Below are 24,950 nucleotides of genomic sequence, written 5' to 3'. Positions count from 1 at the left end.
GGATCATGATTTTCTATGGAAAAGTCAGGAATATATTGACTGTTAGAGCCTGCTGCCACCTCTCTTCACTTTCTGTCACACAACGGCAGCTTTGTTGCCAGCAGGAGAGATAAATTTGTCCTCCCAGGACTAGGTCCAGCTAGCACAACTGTAGGGCAAGCCAGAGCCTGAGGAACTCCAGGGAAGCATCCAGGAAAAGAGAAGAGAAACATGGACAGAGGGACGAGTTAGTTCTGAGACAATGGCCACCTGAAACTGGCACAATCAGCACGGATATTCTGCTATGGTCTGACACATTCAATCATTGTGTCACAGAGGAATGAGTCTTTGGTACTTGGATCCAATGTATAACCGACCAAGTGGCCTTAGGGCCCAGGGCTGGTGAAGCTGCCTCTTCAAAGTCCCTACCCTTGAGGGTTTCTGGCAAACTGGTGCTGAAGAATGAGAACTTCCCATCACAGCAAGCCTTTGCATTCCTCTTCGGTGTGCCATTCACCTTTGAACACGGACACTTACCTTCCTGTCACCTGCTTTTATGCTGAGACTTGGAGGGACACTGTTTTGTTTGGTTGCTTTTGGAGGCCACTACAGACAGCACTCAGGGCTCACTACTCCTGGCTTGACTATGCTAAGGATGAGGTGCTAAGGATCAAACCTGGGTTGAACCTGAGGATCGAACCATGCTTGTATGCCAGGCAAGCACCTTACCTTACCTGTACTATGCTTCTGGCCCCTGTTTTGGTGTTTTTGTTTGTTTGTTTGTTTTTTTGTTTGTTTTAGGCCAAACTTGGTGGTGCCCAGGATTTCCTCTTTGCTCTGTGCTCAGATCGACCATGAGTCAATCTCAGAGTAGCAAAGGCAAGTGTCCTCCCTGCTGTACTCTCTCCTGCCCCTGCCTGGTTATCTGAAGCCATTCTTTTACTCAGTGATTTCTTGTTGACTCTGAGGGTAGAGCTTTCTCCTGAGTTAGTGGAGGGAGCCCTTTTCCCTGTCCCACTCATTAACTCTACGCTTCTTTTCCCCACGTAGGCAGCCTTGCTGGAGTGTCCCTGCACTTAACCTCCCTCTCCTCCACTGGCCCCCCTCTGGCCCCTCCTGGGCCTTCTTCCTTCTTTGTTGAGAACATTCTAAGCCACTGTTTGGGCTCCACAGAGAAAAAGCAGAACTGAATTCAGTGTTACAGCGCTGTATTTGCTACAAGAGATGACCTTCTTAATCTTATTTCCTGAAAGTCTGTCTCGTTGGAATTGGGAGCCGATGAGGGGAGGAGAGAAGAGAGTTCCTTGAGCATAGCGTTCTGTCATATTTTCCCAACGCAACAGAATCCTGGCAAAGGTTGTCCCTTCCTTCCCCAGACACAAAAGCTTCAGGGCCACCTGCTGAGTGACTGCAGAGGGGCTGGGCGGGGCTTGGAGGCACGTTGCCAGGCAACCTCCATTGTGTTTCACCCAGAGACTGTGGCAGGAGCTGCGTTGCCTAGCAACTAGGTCCTCAGCATTTTTCTTAATGAAGGTTCTTCACAATTCTCTGCGTGATTACCTCTGCCGAAAGTCTGGACGCATTACCTCTGAACTACCAACTTGATTTCCCCTGGTTCATTTTGCATCCAAACAATTTTGTCCACCCTGCTTCATGGTCCCTTCCCAGGGCTCTCTCTAACACCCTAACTGGTGGGATAAAGGGGTGGAACTTTCAAAAATGACTTTTTCAGCGATGGTTCTGGGTTTTATGAGTAAGCGTTACTAAATGAACTGCAGATGGTGTAAAAAGGTAGGTTTGAGACTGGCTCAGGAGCACTGAACGTAAACCCTGTGCTGAGTTTCTGGTTCTGTGCTCCATTGAGGTGCATGTCTACAATGGCTAACACCAGTCTCTTATCTAAGATGCAACTATGACACTGGGGAGACAAGTCGGGATGGACGTGGGACTTTATTGCTTCTCACAGCTCAAAAGAAAAAGAGAAGAAATACAAAGAGAATAATAAAATAATAAAATCAAAATAATAAAATCAAAATCAACATAGATAGATAATGTGCTAGGAAACTTACATGGACCTCAGCAGTTCCTGATCAAACTAGAGTAACGTGGGTTCTAGTGCAACTTTGAACAATGGGTGAGGTCAAACTCTTATGTCACAAAGTTGATGTACTGTCAGGCTTTTCAAATATTAGCTCATCTTACTGCATTTATCACATAGATATTGAAAGTTCAGTTTCAAGATTTTTATAAGTAAATCTGTATCTTGTAGTTTTTACAGATACTTATCCTAACAGACTTGTCAAAGAATTTTTAAGCTTAAAGTTCTCTAAAAATTTAATATTAAAATAATAGTAATGGCACATTACATGATTTCAGTCTCACTTGAGATTTTTTTCTCTCTTTTAAAATGATTCATACTAGAAGATACATAAATCTATTTGTCCTTTTTATAGAAAGTGCAAACCCACACACAACACAAAACCTCAAGTAAGAAAGATACTGGATTTGAATTGCCCTCTGATGTAATAACTGTGGCTTTATTCAAATTTTGGGCTACTTCCAATTACTAAGGCACACAGGGGAACTCTTCTCCATATGCCATGATTCCTCAAAAATCAGACATGCATTTGGGGTTGAGGAATGTACTACATAAATTTCTGTAGCTGTGATGGGTTCACTAAGAAAAAAATATGCTTTCCTTTGCAAAAATTTTAACCTAGCTACTGCATGAGGCCAAGTTGAAATTTTCAATTACTTGAGTATGTATATTCAAGTAATTAAAAGTAATTTTATATGTAAATATACATATAGTTGGAAAATTCCAGTTTCTCTCTTTTATCTGCTAATTCGAGGACTTCTGATAGTAGAATAAAATCAAAGGGATTTTGATTTTATTATTTTGAAAATTATTTTGATTTTTTTATTTTGATTTTATTATTTTTATTATTTTATTATTTTGATTAACCATTGCAATTGATCTAGGTTTGAAAGGAATCTATTTATGGAGCTGAGACAAAATGAGGTACACCTGACCACATCTCCCCCAAAGACTGATTGGACTGTTCTGGGTCCTGATCTTTGCATTTGTACTTCTCCGTTGTTCACTCTGTGACTGCCCAAGAAGACCATGACCACAGAAGTTCTCAGGTTTCGTCAAATCCCATCGACAGTGAGAATGAACAGGTTTATTGTGGCTCAGGGGCTTCCGGCCTTCTCTCCCAGTCCTGTACCTGTGTGGTGGCTGTGGAGGTCGTGCTACTTCTTGATCCCCACATCTGCTGGAACTGTACCCTGATTTCTGCAAAGGTTTCAATGATGACAGCGATAAACACATTCTAGAAGAGAATGAGAAAACACATTTTACCAAAGACGAGGAAGGAGAAAGAAGGCAGTGGACGATCACAACAGTGAATCAAAGATATGAGGAAACCATCAGAAGGTGGCTGAGGGGGACGAATGTTCATGGTACCTTCACAAGCCAGGCCAGGAAGAAGATGAGCGTGATGAAATAGAAGTAGGAGCGCCAGCGGGGAAAGCTGTCGATGGCTCTGTACATGAGGAACACCCAGCCCTCCTGCGAGGCCGCCTCGTACACCGTAAAAATGCTGGTGCCTGTCCAAAGAAGAAAAGGGGTTGGGTTTGGAAGCACTCGGAAAGGGAGAAACATTTTTCAGAAAACAATTTATATTGATCCCAGCTCTTTCTCTGGACTCGTGATATATTTTATTTTATTTTATTTTTGCTTTTGGACCATATTCGGTGATGCTTAGAGGCACTCCTGGCTCTGCGCTCAGGTATGATTTCTGGAGGCACCATATGGGATGCCAGGGATCGAACTTGGATTAGCAGCATGCAAGGCAAATGCCCTACCCATTGGACTATCTCTTCAACCGCTGACCCATGTTTTAAAAGGATTAAAATCACAAGCAGACTTTCATTGTTCTTATTTCTGTAGTTTTGATAAGGTTCTTTCTGACTTAAAGTCAGGGCAACTTCAATGGAGCTGGCAATAAAATAACTGTACATTTTTTTAGCTGCTAAACTCATTTTACAATGTACAAAGGGGAAATGAATCAAGTAAAGGGTGTAATAAAAAAAGAATGTGTACAGTGTAAGCTGGTCACTTTCAGAATGCTGTAAAACACTTGGTATAATTTGAACCCAAATCAGATACACCTAAAAACTGGGTTTAATTTAACATTGTTTCCTTACAGGAAGACAAAAGTATCATAGGCTCCAAAAGTTAATATGCTGGACCTTGGCTTTAGATTTCATGGTATTTACTGAACACCAAATTATGAGGCGATAAATGATCAAATAGTATTTGTCTTCCCTGGGAGAACTGTTCATCAAAAATACCTCTACTCATAGAAAGGCAGAAAAATGGATGATAGGTGAGCAGATTTCTGAACATAGGGTTAAGAAAATCAAAATACCATTCAGAGGAAAAACAGCATTTGAATTGCGACCACATAATGAGCTGTGTGTTATTATTTCCTCATTTTACAGCTGGGTAGATTGAAAGTTAAGTCATTTGTGTAAAGATGCACATATAACAATTAGGGGAACTGGAATAAACCCAGTAATTCTAGAAGACTTAAATATATAATTATGCATCCCTTCTGTTGCTTAATTTCCCCATTTGTAAAATGGGAAAATGACATATACATCACAGCGTTATGAGGATTACAGGATTCAATTCCTCTAAGTGTTGGCAGATGGAAAATACTTAACAAAATCTAGGTATTACTATTATCATGAAAATAGAGACTGCTTAACATTCTGTGTGAAAACATATAAATAAATACACAGTACACCACTGCATTAACATTGCTTATAAAATTAACACGCATACACTATCAGTCATAAAACTAGTAAATACGCCGATTTCTCTGCCATAAATGAATGGCATTGTTACAGCACACGTCCATAACCATGCAGGTTTTATCACACAGAATCCTCAAAGCCCAGCGATGTGCTAATCTCATAAATTTGAAATTAAACGTGTATACAACCCAATGAACAAATGAAGAAGGAAGTTACTAAAGTCAGTCAACAGTGGGCCATTTTTCTGGCCCCGAACATCAGGAGAAACAATGAGAGAACAGCAATTCACACTAGAGCAGGCGGAATAAGCAGGAAAGCGCAGCAGAAAACGGGGATTGGGGAAAAATACTGAAGCTTGGGAGACAAGCTGAGAGAAAGAAGGAACATGTGTTTTCACTTCGTAAATACCTATTCTGCATCAATCTGGAGTATGGATTTTCCCTAAAATATAACTTCCTGTGTATGCTGCCTCTTATTTGAACAATCCTATTTTGTACACTGGTACACTGTTGCTATGGCAACTAGTATTTATAAACCATGTTTCATTTCATGACCCTTTACTTATTTGACTGAAAAAATGTCTAATTAGGGGTGTAGACAGGACGGTGGACAGGAAGACAAATATTACCAATCTCACTTTACAGAAAAGGAGAGTGAAGATCAGGAATTAATCTGACAGTGCTGGATTCAGAACCTGCCTCATCTGGCTCTGGGTGTTAAATTGTTTTCTTTACCCTGTTCCTTAAACGTTACTTAATCTTCTCTTACTCAAGACTGAGACTTTATTTTCTCTTCTTGTATCTAATTGGAAGGAACTTATTTGTCTGAAGAACTGTGATGGCTTTTATATACTATGTTGTTTTGTTTGGGGGAAGATTTGGAGACACACTTAGTGGTGCTTGGGGCTTATTACTGGTTCTGTGCTCAGGTGTTGGATACTAATTCTATGTGTTTTAGGCTTCATCAGTGAACTGCCCTCTTCTCCAAGAGAAACTTACAGTGCTCCTGTGAGCACCCTAATCCCCTGAGTTTACCTTTAATCTTTCCTTTGTGTTTTACCTCTCATTGTCACAATACCCAAGTCAGTCTTGGTTACTTATAAGTCAAAACTTTCTGGTCACTTTGAACTTTGTATTTGTAGTTAATTATCTGCTTTTATATTCCCCCTACAGTCTTTTCATATTTTACTATAGAGAAATGTTCTTTGCTAAAACACAGAAAGACCACTAATGCTATGCTCCTAATATCTGGGGGTTGATTGACTCTGAAACATATCTACTCCTGGGCATCTGTCATAATTACTTGACCCAGGCTTCGGTTACCATAGTTCCTATCACTCCACAAAAGGAGGTCCTGCACCATGGGACTGGACTGGACCCGGGGCAGGTGGCAAAGCTATCTGGGCATCAAAACGGGACAGTCTAGAATGAATAAAAAGCATGGTCTTGATGCAAGCCATTATGACTTAAGAGACAGGACCTCCATGGGGAAGGACAAGATGAACCAGCCTGAGTACTTAAGTCTTTATGGGATTTACGGTAAAAACCGTGCTTACCCTCTGAGCCCAGAGAACTAAGTTTTGGAATCAATATCTCTTGCTGTGTTTATCCAAATAACTGCAAGTATTAATAAGAAATAAACTTAATTGTTTAACATATAAAACTAAAGGGAAAGAGAAAAGCAATATAGATGCCCCTGGGAGGCAGAGTATCTCCTGGAGTTAATCCCCCCAAGAGAATTGCCTCTGTTGAAATGCTTTACCTCTGTAAATGATCAATCATACCTACATGCAGTCCTATAGCTCAACCCCCTTCAGATGTTCTATAAGTATGGTAACAACTCTGCATTAAATGGGCCATTTTTATCATCAATCTGCGGTCCCTGTCTCTTTGTCTCTCTTCTGGGAAGGCTTGGGAGGTGGTTCTTGACCACAAACACAAGTGTCGCAAACCCACCCTTTGGACTTACACTTAAGGAGGCAGATGGGATGCCAGGGATTGAACCCTGATCAGTCACGTGCAAGGCAAGTGCCCTACCTGCTGTACTATCACTCCGGCCTCATGTAGTAATATTGAGGAACTCATGCAAGATGAATTTTAAGAAAATGATTCTGAAAAGAACAGTACACACAAACACACAACTAATAAAATACCAACAGAAAGTAGACATTACTGTTTCCATATATGATTCCTACCTAATAACACTGCAATATTTTTACTGCCTATGAAGGGCAATCTTTTCTTTTTGGGTCATACCTAGCTATTCTCTGTTTACCTAGGTATAGCTCAAGGATCACTCCTAGAGTTAATTGGGGGATGATATGAGGTATTGGTGATTGAACCTGGGTCAGGCACATGCAAGGCAAGTGCCTTACCCACTATACTATCTCTCTAGTCACATGAAAAACAATGATCATAAAACAAGCAATTTGTGCCAGAACGATAGTACAGTGGGTAGGGTATTTGCCTTGCATTCGACCAACCTAGTTTCGATCCCTGGCATCTCATATGGTCCTCCAACACTGCCAGGAGTAATTCCTGAGTGCAGAGCCAGAGGTAACCTCTGAGCATCGCTGAGTGTGACCCAAAAAGAAAAAAACAACAACAAAAAAAGCAATTTATTGTTTTATATTTTTTTCAAGCTGTTTGCACAAAGATAGAAAAAAACACCACAAAAATCCATCATAAAATGTCATTAAAGTTTAATAGCTGTGTCCATGGGGCATTCATAGGTAAAATATGGGGAACTGACAGTAAAAGATTAAATTTGAAAGGAATACTGAAAAATATCCCATCTCTACTTTCCCAGATGGTTACTTTTATTACAATGATAGGAAATATGCTATTTAGAAATAAAATAAATAATACGTTCAATGAGTAATCTTGAGTCTCTTACCATATTTGATCTAACTTGGCAGAGAACAAAGGAAAAGCCAGTGCAATTGAAAGAGCTGTGTTTGTTGCTACGAAGAAGTGAGCAATTTGTGAAAAGATAATCCCAAACTCCCCAGGAAAACTGAGCTTTGAAAACACTGTTGCTCTTACATGTGAACTGAAGGCAGGCAAAAGGTTTTGAAGCTGTCAGTATGTGTTACAGAAGCAAAAGTCATGGAATCAGGCCACCCTGGTCATCTCTGTTCTGCTCCCGATCGTATGAAATGCAAGGAAAGAAAATCATTTTTCAAAAGATTTTCTTAATGGCACTAAAGCTTCACCTGAGAAGAATCAAATGTCTGATGCCTCTTCAGATGGCCCAATTTAGGACATGGATGGCCTAAAGGAGGAGACTAGCTACCCGAACTCTCTGCAAGGTCCTCAGTGGTTGTCTGGACCAGCTGACCTCCACCCTCCCAGTAGGCTCTGGGGTCAACTGCAGCGGGTACTTGCCACATGACCTCTGTGACCTTATCTGTCTCCTCACGAGGAGAGGGCAGACAGTCTCAGTTAAAGCAGGTTCCAGTCTGTCCCTGGGAAATATTCAAGAACCACTGACAAGGTAAACACTGATCTTATAGTATACATTTTTTTTTTATCAAAATTGATTTTAACAATTATTTTTCAATGTACATCACAGATCACTTGCATATGAAGGGAACTTTATCACTGGCTTAATGCTTAGCTGGTTTTCAAGACTATACACATACATAAACTTTAAAAGCCCCTGCTATGGGCCAGGGAGATAGCTCAAAGGGCTGAAGCAATGCCCTGAGGGTTGGAAGTGAAGGTTTGATCCCTTGCAACCTCTGGGCCCCAGCACTAAATCAGGAGTAGTAGTTTAAGCTGGGTGTGATCCCAAAACAAACCAAAAATAAATCCCAGACTATGTATAAATAAGGAAATCCTTCTCTATTGTTCAATATATCACCTAAGACTTCCAGAAATTATATTGATATGTACATTTGCATTGGTACATAGAAAGTTAGCTTTTCTAGATAAATTCTAGAATACTTTTAGTCCAGATACAGAATGGTCCCTCTCATATCTAGAATATAAGAAACACTGTCAGAGAATAACTAATGCCAGATGGCAATAGAAATGAAGAGCAGAACTGGTCCTTAGGTGGAAGTTTGGCCCCCTGAGGGAAGAGAAAGCAACATTAGGACAAGGACAGAGGGAAGGTTGGGGATCAGAGGGAGATGGAGGAAAAAGGTGGAGGAAGTGACCACTGATGAAAAAATTGGTGCTGAAACATAGTACATCTAAAAAGCTCAATCCTGGATAATTTTGTGATTCATGATGATTCAATTAAAAAAAGGAAAAATCAAGTAACTAAAATTTCTAGTTGAAAAGACCATTTTTTGTTAACTAAATAATGATTTTGGACCTGCTCCCAGAAGTCTCTGGAAGCCCCTGGAAGAATACCACCTTCCTAGATGCCAAACTCTCAGCACAAACTCAAGTTATAGAAGAAACAAAACTACCATAGCGATACTCCTTCAATTCTCCTGTTTTCACTCACTCTTCATGCTCTCTGTCCTTGCTTAATTCACTGTTGAACAAGAAGGTGTTCATTTATGAACGTGACTTTCTGCAGTATGGTTGTATTGGCACATATAGAATATAGTTTCTCGTAGCCCTGAACACATTATACTTCCAACTCTTTGAATGCATTAGGATCATATTTACTATTCAGCAATTTACTGTTTTTTTTAATAAGTGAGGAATCCAGATATTCTGGGAATATTTTCTATGTATTCTTCTGGTCATAGATTATAGAACCCCAATGAGCCATTCAACTTTGAAATAAAATGGCCAGCTAAGTGTGTGATAAATAATAACAAGCTTTTAGCTTGGAGTTCCACCATTACATTCCCATCCAAACACAAATTTCTGTGATGCTATTTGAATGATGGCGACATAAGAAATTTGGAGGGATGAAAGTTGGTGATGAGGGTTTAACATCATCTGTGCAAGAAGGACAAGAAGTACACCAGCCTTAGTGTTGGCCACGGCCTACACCCACACACTCAGAATTCCTAATAAAATGAAGAGGGCTCCTAAGAGATTCATTCATTCCATGCTGTTTCTCAATATTTATATTCCAGAGCACTGTTTCTGAACTTAAGACCTCTTCAGTGATGAGGTTTCAACATAACATTTCCTAAAATAGACAGATTCTGACTCCAGGTCAGACAAGGACCCCTTGCAAAAGGGGTATAGCTCCATCCATTTGCAATATTCTCTTGACTTTGTAAAGCAGGATGAGCTACAAGATCTTGGCAGTGGTCCTGACGGCACCTTAATGAGTCATGTTAGTACAGATGCTGACCTTCTATCTGGTCTTTTAATCTTTCCAAGCCTGATGTACCTTTTTTTTATGATTGGCCTAAAGGTTTGGCTTAATTTTCCACCTGGGAAAAGATATCCATTTGTGGAGGGAACACTGATAAATTCTTATCACTCAAAAATATCAGCTTCCCTAGAAGATTTTATTGTAAGTCGTTATTTCTATTCCTCCAGTTTGAAACTAGAGTTTCTACTACTAATTATTACTTTTGGAAGCTGGTCACTAAAGAGAATCAATAGAAAAAGTTTGGTCTGCACATTTTTGTTATAAGAAATATGAGATTTTCAAGATGGTAAAATTATTTTCAAGAATAATGAATAAGGCTTCCTTATTCTTCAGTTATTTGATTTTGTTTGCATATCTCACTTGTTCTTGAACTAAATTTTATGTATAATTCCTAGAAAAGAATAATAATAATAATAATAATAAAGAGTTTTAGATACTTTAAGGGGGAATTCAATGAAGCCACTCAAAGGTAAATTACATGCTAATTTGCATTTAGGTAGAACTCATGGTTATTCCTGATAATTGCCCCGTTCTCTGGCATAGAATCTCTTTTTATATATCTTAACCACATATTTAAAATATGTGGTTTTAAATCTTCAGCCAATTTTCAGTTGCAAGTGGATTTTAACTTTCTAGAATATGTTATTCTCCCACAAAACTGCCTTCCCTTTTACTCTCCACATGAAAAGAAACCCAGTTCCTGATGGTTGGATCTGAGGTACAATAAGGATTACTATCAGTAATTGCCATAAAGCAATTCTCTTTCTCGTGAGATGATAAAATCGAACACTAATGAGAGATGTGTATTCTTAAGGTAGAAATCTGGATTCAACATAATAAATCTTTGTTTCTAATGCTAAACATATCCCCATAGATGAGACAGAAGTAAGATCAACAGACCGAGGTGAACAAGACAGAACTGTTCTGAATGACTGCGGCTGCCTGAAGAATAATTAACTAGAATTAAATTACTTGGGATGATGTCACCTTTCTAATGAACAAAATTTTTTATGAAAAGTGTTTTCTATTCTGTGTATTCCCAGAATAATTTTACTAAAATATACTTGCAAAATAATTAACTCGAGAATTTTCCAATACAGTGTGCTGTAAACTTATGACTCTAGTAATCTTTAAAACAACTCATTCACATGTTCAACCCATTCAGTATGGGAACGACCATGTAGCAACTAAACTAGTGAACAAAATCAAATAAAACAGAAGAAAGCAAAGAAATATTTTTTTCTGCTTTTCTAGAGTATGAAGTGAGCATAACCAGCTCCTTTTGTTCCAAACATCTTAAAAATATATTTAACAACCTTATTTTTGTTGCTTACTTTGGGCATATTATATACACATATATTGTCATATGCATATATACTTAGCTAAATGGTCTTTTGGCATATAGCCTTGCCTCCTGGTAAAACCACTTTATCTGTTACTTTCAGTCCCGCTGTATGCAGCATTGAAGTTCAGCAGTAATTATGGAGACCAGAGAAAAACAAGGGCATTTACGTGTACATACTTTTTGTCTAAGTCCATCTTTTTTTTATATAAATAATAAATACTCTTAGTTGAAATGCATCCCTTTGGTGGTAGAAAATCTCTAAACTTCCAAGGCCTAAATATAAAAACACTTCAAGAAAGGGAGAGGAGAAAGCTTTCACTGGAGTATTCACTAATGGAAAAAGAAGTGTTGACAAGCTGGCTGCTGACGTTGGCAGGGAAGTTTGGGTATTAAAGCAGAACAGTCCCAAAGATACTGAGCTCATAAGCCAACAAAAACACTCCCTGAGTCTGGGTGACTTCCATGGTGAAGGAGAGGTCATCTTGCCTGCGACTTCTCTTATTTTGGAGATCTGCGATCACAGAGCAAAAAATGTTTCTTAGAATTGCATTTTTCCATTAGTGAACTGAAAGAACAAAACTCCAGCCTGCTGCAATTATCTGCCAGTTACTGTCCCACCAGACCAACTATCTCCTAATCTCTAAGAGCCTGGAGCAGCTAGTGAAAATTCTGTGGCTGTACTTCCCTGTGAGGGTCCCTGGTGATGGTAATGCTTAGGGTACCACTAAAGCACTAAATGCATGATATTTAGTACTTAAATTTTTTTTCTCAAATAACAAAGCAAAACTTGACAAGTAAAATTTTATGGTTTCTTTTTGAGTGCCTTTTGAAATATTTATTGGAAAATACAATCAAAGAAATCAACAATGAGAGTCCAGAACATCATGTAATATCTAGTGAGTTCATTGTTCCAACATTAGAATTTTATGAATCCAAAAACAGAACTAAGTCTTTGGAAACAGTATGAAGATATTTTTCATCTTCAAGATTTGGGCATAAATGTGATTGATATTTCTGCATTACCATCACATACCATGGAATTAAGAATGTACTATAAAGTATACTCTGTTTCACATACTTCAAAATGACGACAAAAAGATTGTTTATTTTTAATAGTAAAATTGATTGAGCTAGTCATAATTACAGAATCAAAAGATCAACCAACATTGGAAATCAATAATTTTGCTTCCTTTTTCACAGGAAAATTCTTCCAGGTCTAACCAGAAACAAAGATGACTGCATGATATGACCAAGTACAATTTACAATGACTAAGAGTGAAAAACATAGGCAATGTATGTCCTGAACTAAAAATATGCCATTTGCATCATGGTAAATCTAAACTTTCCATAATTTATAATAAAAGGTTTCATGACAGTGGTTGTCAAATTAATGAAAAAATAAAACAAATGAAACCACAACCTCCCCCCCCCCCCCCAACTCCCAAGCATGCTCCAGCTGTCATTTGTTCTAAAGGAAACCATAACAGCTGCACTAAATTTATAAAACGTGCAACTCTGGGTAAAATTTTTTTTCCAAAAGCATAGCCACTTTACCAGATTAAAATTTAGTATTTTTTCTAAATATCTTTATATAATACAAATAGTGATTGTTAATTATAAACTCTTGAGGAAAGTTACAGTAATACTTATGGTCACTGTACAATATCAACTTGAAGTATCATGGTGAAAATTTTAAATATGACATTTGAAAAAATAATAAAATAGAGGGCTGGAAAGATGGCACAGCAGGCCAAGCATTAGTGCTGCCTAGCCAGGTCTGAACCCCAACACCCCAAAGAGTCCCCAAGCACCATGAGGAGGGATCCCAGAATATAGAGCCAGGAAGAAGCCCTGGGCACAGCTAGGTGTGACTCCAAATCAAAATAGAAAAAAAAATAGATAAATTAAAACTGAAAACAGAGACATATTTTAACATTATTATACATACTAATATTACAATTGACTTTGTTTTCATTTTCTTGTGAGGTTGATAATCACAAGCCAGGGCTGAACATATGCAGAACACATTCTGTACTGCTGACCTTACATCATCAGCACTAACTGTACAAGTTAATAATTACAATGAACAGGAGCTATTGAATCATTGTTTAAAAATGCAAAATTAGGGGGCCATAGTGATAGTACAGCTGGTAAGGCATTTGTCTTGCATGCAGCTGACCTGGGTTCAATCCCCAGCTGTCCTGGGTTCGATTACCCCTGCCCTCCCACACACAAAAAGTACAATTATACATTTATACCTGGGAAATTTTTGGTTCCACACTTCACATTGTTGCATGCTTTCGCATGCCAGGAGCATTATCACTATTGTGATGAGGTTAAAATTTACAAAATCAAGCAAGAACAAATAGTAACAGAATTATCTCTGTATTTGCTATCTACTTTTTTCCATAAATTCCTACAGTCTAAAAACATGCTTGTGTTTTTTCTTAAATCAACCAAAATATTGATTTAAGTAATATTGAATTGGTTTAGACTATTGTTTGGATGTGTTGAAGGTTAGTTCTAGATTTATTAAGAGTAAGTTTGGAAGACATCTTAACAGCCTCACCCCCAAAATAGCAACGTAACAAGCATATTTTGAGTAAGTCTCTTAATTTTAATTTTGTTTGGAGGTGGGCTGGGGGTGTCACACCTGGCAACACTCAGGAATTACTCCTGATTTTAGGTATAGGGATCACCCCTGGTGATGTTCAGGGCACCATATGGAGTGCCACGGATTGAGCCAGATTGATGATATGTAAGGCAAATGCCTTAACTTCCGTACTATCTCTCTGGCCAGAACAGTATTTTTGAAAGTGGCTTTAGGTTTGCAAACAAAATTGAACAAATAATCGAGTTCGCATTGATCTTCTCTGTTTACTTTCCCCTAGTATTAATACCTTGCTTCAGCATGTACATTTGTGAAAATTAATGAGCCAACATTGATGCCTTATTAACTCAAGTCCATAGTTTATTTCATTGAATGGGTCTTGACAAATATCATGTGACTACCATAACAAGGGCTGGAGCAATAGCACAGCAGGTAGGGCATTTGCCTTGCACGCGACTGACCATGCCAACCCAGGTTCAATTCCTCAGCCCCTCTCAGAGAGCCCAGCAAGCTACCGACAGTATCTCACTGGCACGGCTAAAGCCTGGCAAGCTCCCCGTGATGTATTCAATATGCGAAACACAGTAACAACAAATCTCACAATGGAGACGTTACTGGGCCTGCTCGAGTAAATTGATGAACAATAGGAGGACAGTGTGACAGTGCTACAGTGCTACCATAACAAATACATAATGTGACTACCATTATGAATAGAAAGACATCCTAAAAATGAATTATGCTGGACCAATTCAGACCTCATCCCCACTTCTCCTGAACCCCTGTCAACCAGTGATCTATATTTTATGCCACATCTCTTGGTGTTCAGGGGTTACTTCTCACTCTGCACTCAGGAATCTCTCCTGGGAGTGCTCGGGAGACCATATGGAACATTGGGGATCAAACCCGGATCTGCCATGTGCAAGGCATATGCCCTACCTGCCATACTATCTTTAGCCCGCACTGATCTTTTTGTCTCTATAGTTTTGCCTTTCCCCAAATGTCGCGTAGTTGAAATGATACCATGTGTTGCATTTTAAGACTAGTTCAGTTCACTTATCAATATGCATTTACTGTTCCTCTGAGACTCTTAGTGACTTGACAACTCATTTCTTTTTATTGTTGAATAATATGCCATCGGATGACTGCACCACGGCCTGTTTCTTTCAGATTATGCCCTAAGGAAGAGCAGCCTGGTTGCCTTCAGTGTTGTCTATTAAGGATAAAGCTACTCCATTTATGTAGAGGTTTCCATGCTAATATAACTTTAGAGCTTATTAAGATAAATATGTTGGAGCATGATTGCTGGATCAGATAGTAAGGGCATATTCAATTTTATTTTTTCATTCATTCATTCATTCATCATCCTGTTAATCGTCGATTGCCTCGAGCAGGCCCCAGTAACGTCTCTTTCATCCTAGCCCTGAGATTATATTCAAGGCTTTTTAGGAGAATGAGACCCATCATTGTTACTGGTATTTGGCATATTTGGTGCGCCACGGGGAGTTTGCCAGACTCTGCCCTGTGGGCAGGCTATATTCGATAGCCTGCAAGTTTGTCCAGAGTAGGAATGAGATAATGAGATATCATAAAAAGATGTTCTGATAAGATGTCACGCGGCCACAAATGCGGCCGCGCGGTTCCGGGAGCTGCATTTTGTAGTCTCTGAGTCTTGGCCGCTGATGGGATTACACGGCGCCAGGGGGCCAGGTGGTGGGTGTGACCCCCGCCTACTGGAATTTGGAGGATCTGGGTGGAGGATGCTCGACTCCAATTCGAGTAGGCTTGGAGATCTCGGCCCCGGAACCCGCGTGGCTTTGTCCCTCTGCCAGTACCTTCATGTGTGCGGAGAGTGGTCTCAGCATGGTGGTGGCTGGTCCTGGAGGTCTTCGGCTGCCGGAGCCCTGGTCGGGGTGGGGAGGAAAGCTCAACCCACTCCCCTCCAAGGGACCCCGGCAAGGAACAGCCAGGCGCAGGGGCAGGAGACTGACTGCACTGGTCTCGTCCGGGAGCTGCATTTTGTAGTCTCTGAGTCTTGGCCGCTGATGGGATTACACGGCGCCAGGGGGCCAGGTGGTGGGTGTGACCCCCGCCTACTGGAATTTGGAGGATCTGGGTGGAGGATGCTCGACTCCAATTCGAGTAGGCTTGGAGATCTCGGCCCCGGAACCCGCGTGGCTTTGTCCCTCTGCCAGTACCTTCATGTGTGCGGAGAGTGGTCTCAGCATGGTGGTGGCTGGTCCTAGAGGTCTTCAGCTGCCGGAGCCCTGGTCGGGGTGGGGAGGAAAGCTCAACCCGCTCCCCTCCAAGGGACCCCGGCAAGGAACAGCCAGGCGCAGGGGCAGGAGACTGACTGCACTGGTCTCGTCCGGGAGCTGCATTTTGTAGTCTCTGAGTCTTGGCCGCTGATGGGATTACACGGCGCCAGGGGGCCAGGTGGTGGGTGTGACCCCCGCCTACTGGAATTTGGAGGATCTGGGTGGAGGATGCTCGACTCCAATTCGAGTAGGCTTGGAGATCTCGGCCCCGGAACCCGCGTGGCTTTGTCCCTCTGCCAGTACCTTCATGTGTGCGGAGAGTGGTCTCAGCATGGTGGTGGCTGGTCCTAGAGGTCTTCAGCTGCCGGAGCCCTGGTCGGGGTGGGGAGGAAAGCTCAACCCGCTCCCCTCCAAGGGACCCCGGCGAGGAACAGCCAGGCGCAGGGGCAGGAGACTGACTGCACTGGTCTCGTCCGGGAGCTGCATTTTGTAGTCTCTGAGTCTTGGCCGCTGATGGGATTACACGGCGCCAGGGGGCCAGGTGGTGGGTGTGACCCCCGCCTACTGGAATTTGGAGGATCTGGGTGGAGGATGCTCGACTCCAATTCGAGTAGGCTTGGAGATCTCGGCCCCGGAACCCGCGTGGCTTTGTCCCTCTGCCAGTACCTTCATGTGTGCGGAGAGTGGTCTCAGCATGGTGGTGGCTGGTCCTGGAGGTCTTCGGCTGCCGGAGCCCTGGTCGGGGTGGGGAGGAAAGCTCAACCCGCTCCCCTCCAAGGGACCCCGGCAAGGAACAGCCAGGCGCAGGGGCAGGAGACTGACTGCACTGGTCTCGTCCAATTTTCAATTTTATTAGAAAAATAAACTACAAATAGAAATAAATTAAAAAATTCTGCTCGGATGGTGTCTTCTAAGTGGACTGTACCATTCTGCATTCTCCTCAGGAGTGATGGGGTTCAGGAGATTCTGTGGCCTTTCTCTTTTGCTTATCAAAAGCACAACAGGATGAGTGTCCTATTTCCTCTGTAGATTAAAGGGCTTCTGTCCCCCACCCAGATGTTCTGTTATTGGCTTTCAGCAGATTGAATATGATGAACCCCTTTAGACCTTTGGTGACTGTCCTATATTTCTTTAGCATACTATTCCTTTTGAGTCGATTTTTCTTTTTGCATTCTAGTTGGAGACATTCCTATTGACATTTCTCTAAGCCTATGGTTTCTTTGTGTCACCATATCTAGTTCACAGATGAGCCCATCAAAGGAATCTTCATTTTGATTCGTGTTTCTGATCATCAGCATTTGTTTTCAATTCTTTCTTAGTTTTCATTGCTATGCTTTTGCATGCCTTTTGTTAGAACCCTTCCAACATCAAAGTATTTGAAGTTTCAAAATAATTCCAAGTGAAAGGGTATTACAAAACCTCTGTCATTCCAAGTCTTACTCTGAGGCCAATGTTGCCTCAGCTTTTTGCCATGTCTTGTAATTTTTTTGTTGGAACCTAGACCCGAGGTTAAATTGGGCAGGTGACGGTATAGGTAGGACTTTTATATGTATCACTGTATCCTACAACTGTAAGTTACAAAGATTTCAATTCCCCCTGGTGTCCTGACTCCCTCTCTTCCACTGACTTTTTCTATAGACATCCTTTCACAGAGTGTGTCCTGCCACATTTGGATTTGTGATTCAGTCAGTGATTCTTCTGGAGTCTTGTTAATATATAAGCTGACTAGGAAGAGCAAATATTCAATAATCACCTGGCTTATCATCGTAGGTCCTGGGTTGTAATATTTAGGCGAGTTTCTTAGTATTTAAAATTTTTAAAAAGGGGGGGGCTGGAGCCCTACAGCAGGTAGGGCGGGTAGGGCGTCTGCCTTGCACGTGGCTGACCCCGGTTCGATTCCGAGCATCCCATATGGTCCCCCAAGCACTTCCAGGGGTAATTCCTGAGTGCAGAGCCAGAAGTAACCCCTGAGCATTGCTGGGTGTGACCCAAAAAGCAAAAATAAAATAAAAAATAAAAAATAAAATTAAAATTAAAAAATTTTTTATGAAGACACCATAATTTACAAATTATTCACAAAATTTAGGCATATTATGTTCCAGCACCAATCCCACCACCAGTGTTAATTTTGCTCCACCAATGCCCAGGTTATGTCCCCAACACCCACAACCTGCCTCTATGACAGGCCCATTTTTAAGGCTGGCTGTTGTGGTTTTGGATCTCCTTTCAGTGATTTTGACTCTGCAGAATGGATGCGTCACCATCCTCTATACCATCAATGCACCTGGGGCTTTGACCCCCACTCCCTACCTTACCTCCTGTCCAGTTCCTTAGTCTTCATAAACACTGAGCCCTGTGAAGCACCAAGGTCAGAGGAGACCTCCCTTTACCTGTCACCTCCCTTTAGGTTCAGATGAGACTCCCAGAAACAGCCTTCCTCGAGAGCATGGTTTTCCCATGAAGAACAGAAAACGTCAAAATGAATTTTGCTCTTCCCTTGCAGGGAAAATGAGTAAATGTTTCCTCCAATCTTCACCATAAGGTCTTGTGAGGGCTCCTGGTGGTAAAGTTCTTAAAGCAGGTGGGACCCTCGAATGCCCACCTGGCCTGGGGATTTTCCACCCCTAAACTCTGCAGGCTCCGGCTCACAGGCTCTCCTGTTCCAAGGCTTCTACACACCGGTTGTTCCTTCCTGTAACGCTCCTGTCTTCCCATGGTTCAGGGCAGCCATTTTCCTGTGACTGGGACCAAAGAAGCATCATAGATTTTCAGAATTTTTGTTGTTGGTTTGCTTGATTGTGCATCACACCTGGAAACTTACTCCTGTCTCTGTCCTCGGGGATCACTCCTGGCGGTGCTCTGGGGACCTAATGTGATGATGAGGATCGAACCAGCATCAGGGCTGCGCCAGGCAAGAGCACCTTAATCCCTGTACTTTCTGGCATGGATTTTCAGAATGATCTGTTTTTAGTATGTTCCCTCCATATCTCCCCTTCGTATTGGGGGCACTGATAGGATCCAAGCTCTTCTCTTCACATTATGGGAAAGAAATCAGAAGTCAAAATCACTACGTTTTGATAAAGATATGGATTAAAAACTGTTTAAGCGGAACAAGCATGCGGGATCTGAATTGGAGTTCTAAACTGATTTTGGAAAGGTCTGATTTGTGCTCGTCGCGGCCTTCTCTGTCCAGCTTGGCCTGTGCTCTGTAGTAGTAGCAAGCTCAAAAGGCTATCATTAACATGAAGGAAGGGGGACTGTGACAGTTATACCTCTCGCAGGCAGCCCCCACCATTGCACCCTGACCTTACTGCACCATATGCCATTCCCCACTCACTAATAACATCTTCTCCTTTAGACCCTTGTAGCTGCCCATGTTTCTGCTGAATTTTAACAAATTGTAAGGCCACAAGTTAACATTACATACTGAAAGCATAGTGAAAATAACAGAGTGGAAATGAATATGGGGGAAAATCATTCTTCGGCTAGGGATCAAGTATTCATGATACAATCACATGACAGTTAGCCAATGTCAGAAAGTGGAGGCCAGATGGATCTGACTTGCCAATCCCCAGGACAAAGGGTCTCTCTCAAGCCCTCTTAGTTATACTGGCAAGACTGGACAAAGGCCAAGGCTCCTCTGGCCAGAAATGACACCTTCGCCATGAGGATATGGTATGAAGAGTGCAGCCAGATATTCACTGTGGTGAGTGAGGTGATACTCTCATCACTGGCAAAATTACTAAAGTCATCCCTGAAGACATCCAACACAGACTGACATATTAGGGTATGGAGCAATTCCTTAAAACTCAATCTTCTTTTATTTTTATTTATGTTTTCTTTTTGGGTCACACCTGGCGATGCTCAGGGGTTACTCCTAGCTCAGCACTCAAGAATTACTCCTGGCAGTGCTCAAGGGCCCATATGGGATGCCAGGGATCAAACCCAGGTGAGCTGCATGCAAGACAAGCATCCTACCCAGTATGATACTGTTCCTTATGTAACTTATTATTCATGTAACTTATTATTCATCAGGCATTAACCACATTCTTCATCAACCCATCTAAGGCATGAGAATATCTATGTACACTTTATGTGTGTGAATTTCATTAATGACTTTGAGCTAGCTGAGTTTCAATAAGTTGGTTAAAATACAGGGAGATGTCTAAAATGATTTTTTAAATGATTATTATTTACTGGTCTAACCCAGCTCTATATGACGGATGGAAGGTCATCTTAAATTTCTACTTCAGAGCTATTTTGCAACATTTCAATTTAGGAACCAGAGGACAGGGCAGGTGAGGAAGTTTAACCTAACTCTCCTATCTGATTTGCATAATCTTCAATGGAGGGTGTTTACTTATGAATTAGAAATAAGTTGCTGCCATGCTCTAGTAATCTGTGATTCATGATCCACAAGTCAATTCACTATTGCCCTGATAGATTTGTACCACATTTCTGGCATAGGTTCTCGACATTAAAAGGTGCATCGACATTTACACTCCCATGTTTATAGCAGCACTATTCACAACAGCTAAAATTAGGAAACAATTCAAATGTCCAAGAACAGATGACTGGGTAAAGAGGCTCCAGTAGATACACACAATGGAATTCTACTATAAGAAAAGATGAAAGCATACCATCTACTGCTACATGGATGGATCCGGAGAAGATCCTGTTGAATGAAGTTAGGAGAGGGGCAGATTCAGAATGATCTCTGTCTTAGTGGGATACAAAGAAATACTGTCACTGTCACTGTCCTCCTGTTGTTCATCAATTTACTAGAGTGGGCCCAGTAGCACTGTGAGACTTGTTACTGTTTTTGGCATATTGAATACATCATGGGTAGCTTGCCAGGCTTTGCCATGCAAGCAAGATACTCTCAGTAGCTTGCTGGGCTCTCTGACAGGGGCAGAGGAATCAAAGGCAGAGGAATCGAACTCATGTTGGTCAGGTCGGCCGCTTTCAAGGCAAACGCCCTACCCACTGTGCTATCGCTCCAGCCCACAAAGAAATACTAAGAAAATAAAAATCTTTTCAAAGGCAGCAAGAACTGAGAACTGGTCTTCAGTGGGGCATGTATCACTGCAGGGGTGATAGTGGATAGGACTCGGGCGTGGCCTGGACAGTAGTGAAGTGAGGCGAACTCTGGTGGCGGGTTTGGAGATGGACCGTTTTTATGCAAACTCTTACCATGAAAAATAATGCAAATCATGGTGCCTAAAATGCAATTTTAAGAATATTCTAATAAAGTATACTAGGACTTCTTTTCAACTGCATTGCCATTCTGTGGAAGCTTTTCTGTTTGACCCACTGTACTTATCCAGATTTTCATTATATATATATATATATATATATATATATATATATATATTATACACATACACAGGCTGGAGTGATAGCACAGCGGGTAGGACGTTTGCCTTGTATGTGGCCGACCCAGTTATATATATACTTACATATTATATACATGTTTTATATATATAATCATGAGATATATAGTTAAAAAGCTATACACCCATCCCTCCACCATTGCACTGTATATATATTTCCCACCACTAATGATCCCAGTTTCCCTCCTGTCTTCCTCATCCCCCAGCCTGTCTCTATGGCAGGCACTTGACTTCATTTTTCCTCTCTCTCTCTCTCTCTCTCTCTCTCTCTCTCTCTCTCTTCCTCTTTTTTGTCTCCCTCTTTCCTCTCTCCCTCTCCTATCTCTCAACTCCCTCTCTTCTCTTTCTTTCTCTTTCTTTCTTTCTTTCTTTCTCTTTCTTTCTTTCTTTCTTTCCTTCCTTCCTTCCTTCCTTCCTTCCTTCCTTCCTTTCTTTCTTTCTTTCTTTCTTTCTCTCTTTTCTCTCTTCTCTTTCTCTTTTTCTCTCTTTCTCTCCTCTCTCCCTCTTTCTTTCTCTTCTCTTTTCTCTTTCTCCATTTCTCTCTCTCACTCTCTCTCCCTCTCTTCCCCCCTTCCTTTTGGGGATCATGGTTTGCAACTCTTACATTCTGACTTAGACTCTAAGCATCCCTTAAGTGAGAAAGAGCAGTCAGAGCATCCGCACACTTGACTCTTTCTTTCACGGCAGACACACGTCCAGCCGCTTCTCTGGCCTTCTCCCCCAACACCCTAGAGTTTGACTATGCAGAGCCACGCGAAACCCCTGCAGTGCTGGCTCGCAAGTCCTCATTCTCTCCAGATGTGGAACTGTGTGGCTCACTAAGGCTCATCTGTCTGTCTCTCCCTGTGTGAGCTCTGCGTGAGTCTTGCTCAGACTTATGATACACAGGGCTCAGACTGAGGTGCACTCATGGGCCAGACACATGTACAGGAAGTCACCTCAACACATGGCACCAGGAGAATGGGGAGGGCCAAGGAGGAAGCAGGTGGACAGGGAAGGTTTGCTGGCTCTTAGAGGCACAGTAACTGCAGAGGAAATGGGCCGTGACAACTGGCCAGGCTGCCCCAGTGTCTTTTGGTGGGAGTTTCTGCTATGAGACCCATTAACTCTAAGGCAGAGCGAGTGCTGGGGGCAGCTGGAGACCCACATAGGATGCCCCTGCTGCTGTCCCAGGCCTGCAAACCTGTATGCCATGCCCTGCTCCTGGGCATTCAGTCACAACCGTGTACTGAGCGGCAACCCCAAGCAGCTGGGCCAGCAGCTTCCTGCCTCCACTGTATTTCCGGTCAGTCCCCAGGAGCCCTACTTCCCTCAGTACCTTCAGATGGTTCAAGCCCCGCTTGGCCTGCCCCTGCCAGGGAGGACTGCCACTGACCCCTCCAACAGGTTCTTACACTGGCTCTGTGACTGGAGTGGTGTTCCCACCTGCATCCTGCCCCACCATGTCCTCTATTAGCCAACAGATCCCGGGTCTGTTCAGCAGGCGGGAGCCGGGCTCACTCACATTCTGAGCCATTTGTCCTCAACTGCTTGGACAGATCTAGGCCTGCAGCAGCCAGATGACAAGCCCTGTCCTGTTCCTGGCCTGGGGGAAGCTCCTCAGAGCCCATCCCCTTTGCAGCTGCCTGGGGCCTGCTATCTACCCTCATTGTTGCATGCTCTGCCAGGCCTCCAGGGGCTGTCTTTTCCCACCCCTGGGTGCCTGGAGCAGGGGGCTGTGAGAGTCACGTCTGGGCCCTGGACCCTACTGTCTTCCAGGAGGCAGAGAAGGGGCTCATGACTCAGGCCTGAGAGACACACCAGCCCTGGGGGCACTGCCCAGCCTACTATAGACAGGAGGGCCCTCCGGATGGATACTGTCCTCTACCTGAATCCCCTCCCGGAACTACCAGCCGTGTGTGTGTGTGTGTGTGTGTGTGTGTGTGTGTGTAACTTTGTAGGGGTGTGTGTGTGTGTCTAACTTTGTAGGTCTGTGTGTGTATCTGAGCATGTGTGTGTCTGAGCATGTGTCTCTGTGCGTGTCTCTGTAAGTGTGACTGTGTGTATTTATAACTGCCTCTGTATAAGTGTGTGTATCTGTGTATCAATGTAAATATGATTGTGTCTATGTTTGTGTGTATCTGTGTGTGTGTCTGTGAGTGTGACTGTGCAGGTCTGTGTGTATCTGAGTGTGTGTGTGTGTGTGTGTGTCTGAGCATGTGTTTCTGTATATGGGTGACTGCGTTGTGTCTATATCTATGTCTCTGTGTAAGAGTGTGTATCCGTGTGTGTCACTGTAACTATGATTATGTGTTTATGTCTGTGGGTATCTGTGTTATCTCTGTGAGTGTGACTTTGTAAGTCTGTGTGTGTATCTGAGCATGTGTTTGTGTGTCTGAGTATGTGTCTCTGCATATGTCTGTGTAAGTATGACTACGTGTGTGCCTATGTCTGTGTCTCTGTGTAAGCTGTAAGTGTGTGTGTGTGTTATCTGTGTGTGGCTATGTAAATATGATTATATGTCTATGTCTGTGTGTGGGCGGTGTGAGTGGATGCTGTTATAAGACACATTTTCTGGACCTCGGAGAACTCAGGCATGGCCTAAATGAAGGGAAGAGACACCCTCAGCTGTTTGAAGAGTCCTATGGGACCTTGGAGCTTGGCTGCTCCTTCAACAGCCCTCCGTCCCCCGATTCTCCATGGGAGCAGTGTGCCTGGGCCACCTCTGAAGGGTGCAGCTCAGCCAGGGTGGGGCCCGTGATGGCCCTTTGGGGCCTAGCTCCCTGTCTCAGGCATCAGGTTGTGGGAGAATGAAGAGATCTCAGTGTGTGATCCTGCTACTGTCCAAACCAGGGGAATTTCCCTGTCCCCAAGCTAGAGGAGCCCTCGCTGAGCTCTTGCCTGAGAGGATACCCCTACCGCCAGGGGTCTTGCTTGGGGTCCACCTGCAGGGATCATGCTAGGGCAAAGGCTGTGTGGGTCCACGAGGTTCTGCCGTGTGTGTGTCTGTGTGTGTGTGTGTGTGTGTGTGTGTGTGTGTGTGTATGAGGAGGGGGGACTGGGGACAGAGGGGAGCGTGGAGCTCAGGAACGCTTCTGAGTGGTTTTCATCCTACCTGCTCCCGCCTGTTCTTTCCACTCTGCCACGGAGCTTTGAACTCTCTGAAGCTTTTCTTGGCTTGGTTTGCGGAATCTGAACACATTCTTGTCTGGTCTACTTTGGGAAAAGAAAAACTGCTTTTAAAATGAAATGGACCAGCCCGAAGAGAG

At 42.6% G+C, this 24,950-nt stretch overlaps 1 protein-coding gene across 2 annotated transcripts in view; it reads right to left on the bottom strand.

Moving 5' to 3' along the window:
- The window catches only part of NALCN (sodium leak channel, non-selective), a 353,058-nt gene that overhangs the window by 232,521 nt on the left and 95,587 nt on the right, over nt 1-24,950 (bottom strand). For both annotated transcript variants that reach the window (XM_056109424.1, XM_056109431.1), the window contains exons 8-9: nt 3,449-3,591; nt 3,210-3,314 (exon numbers count right to left, since the gene is read on the bottom strand). In XM_056109424.1, the coding sequence (XP_055965399.1) occupies nt 3,210-3,314; nt 3,449-3,591 (248 nt within the window). The remainder of the gene's footprint in view (nt 1-3,209; nt 3,315-3,448; nt 3,592-24,950) is intronic.

This window comes from Sorex fumeus, unplaced genomic scaffold (assembly GCF_029834395.1).
Source record: "Sorex fumeus unplaced genomic scaffold, SorFum_2.1 ptg000008l, whole genome shotgun sequence".
In the NCBI taxonomy this organism is placed as follows: domain Eukaryota; kingdom Metazoa; phylum Chordata; class Mammalia; order Eulipotyphla; family Soricidae; genus Sorex; species Sorex fumeus.
The sequence above is the reverse complement of the archived record's forward strand: the minus strand, read 5'-3'. Positions and strand labels throughout refer to the sequence as shown.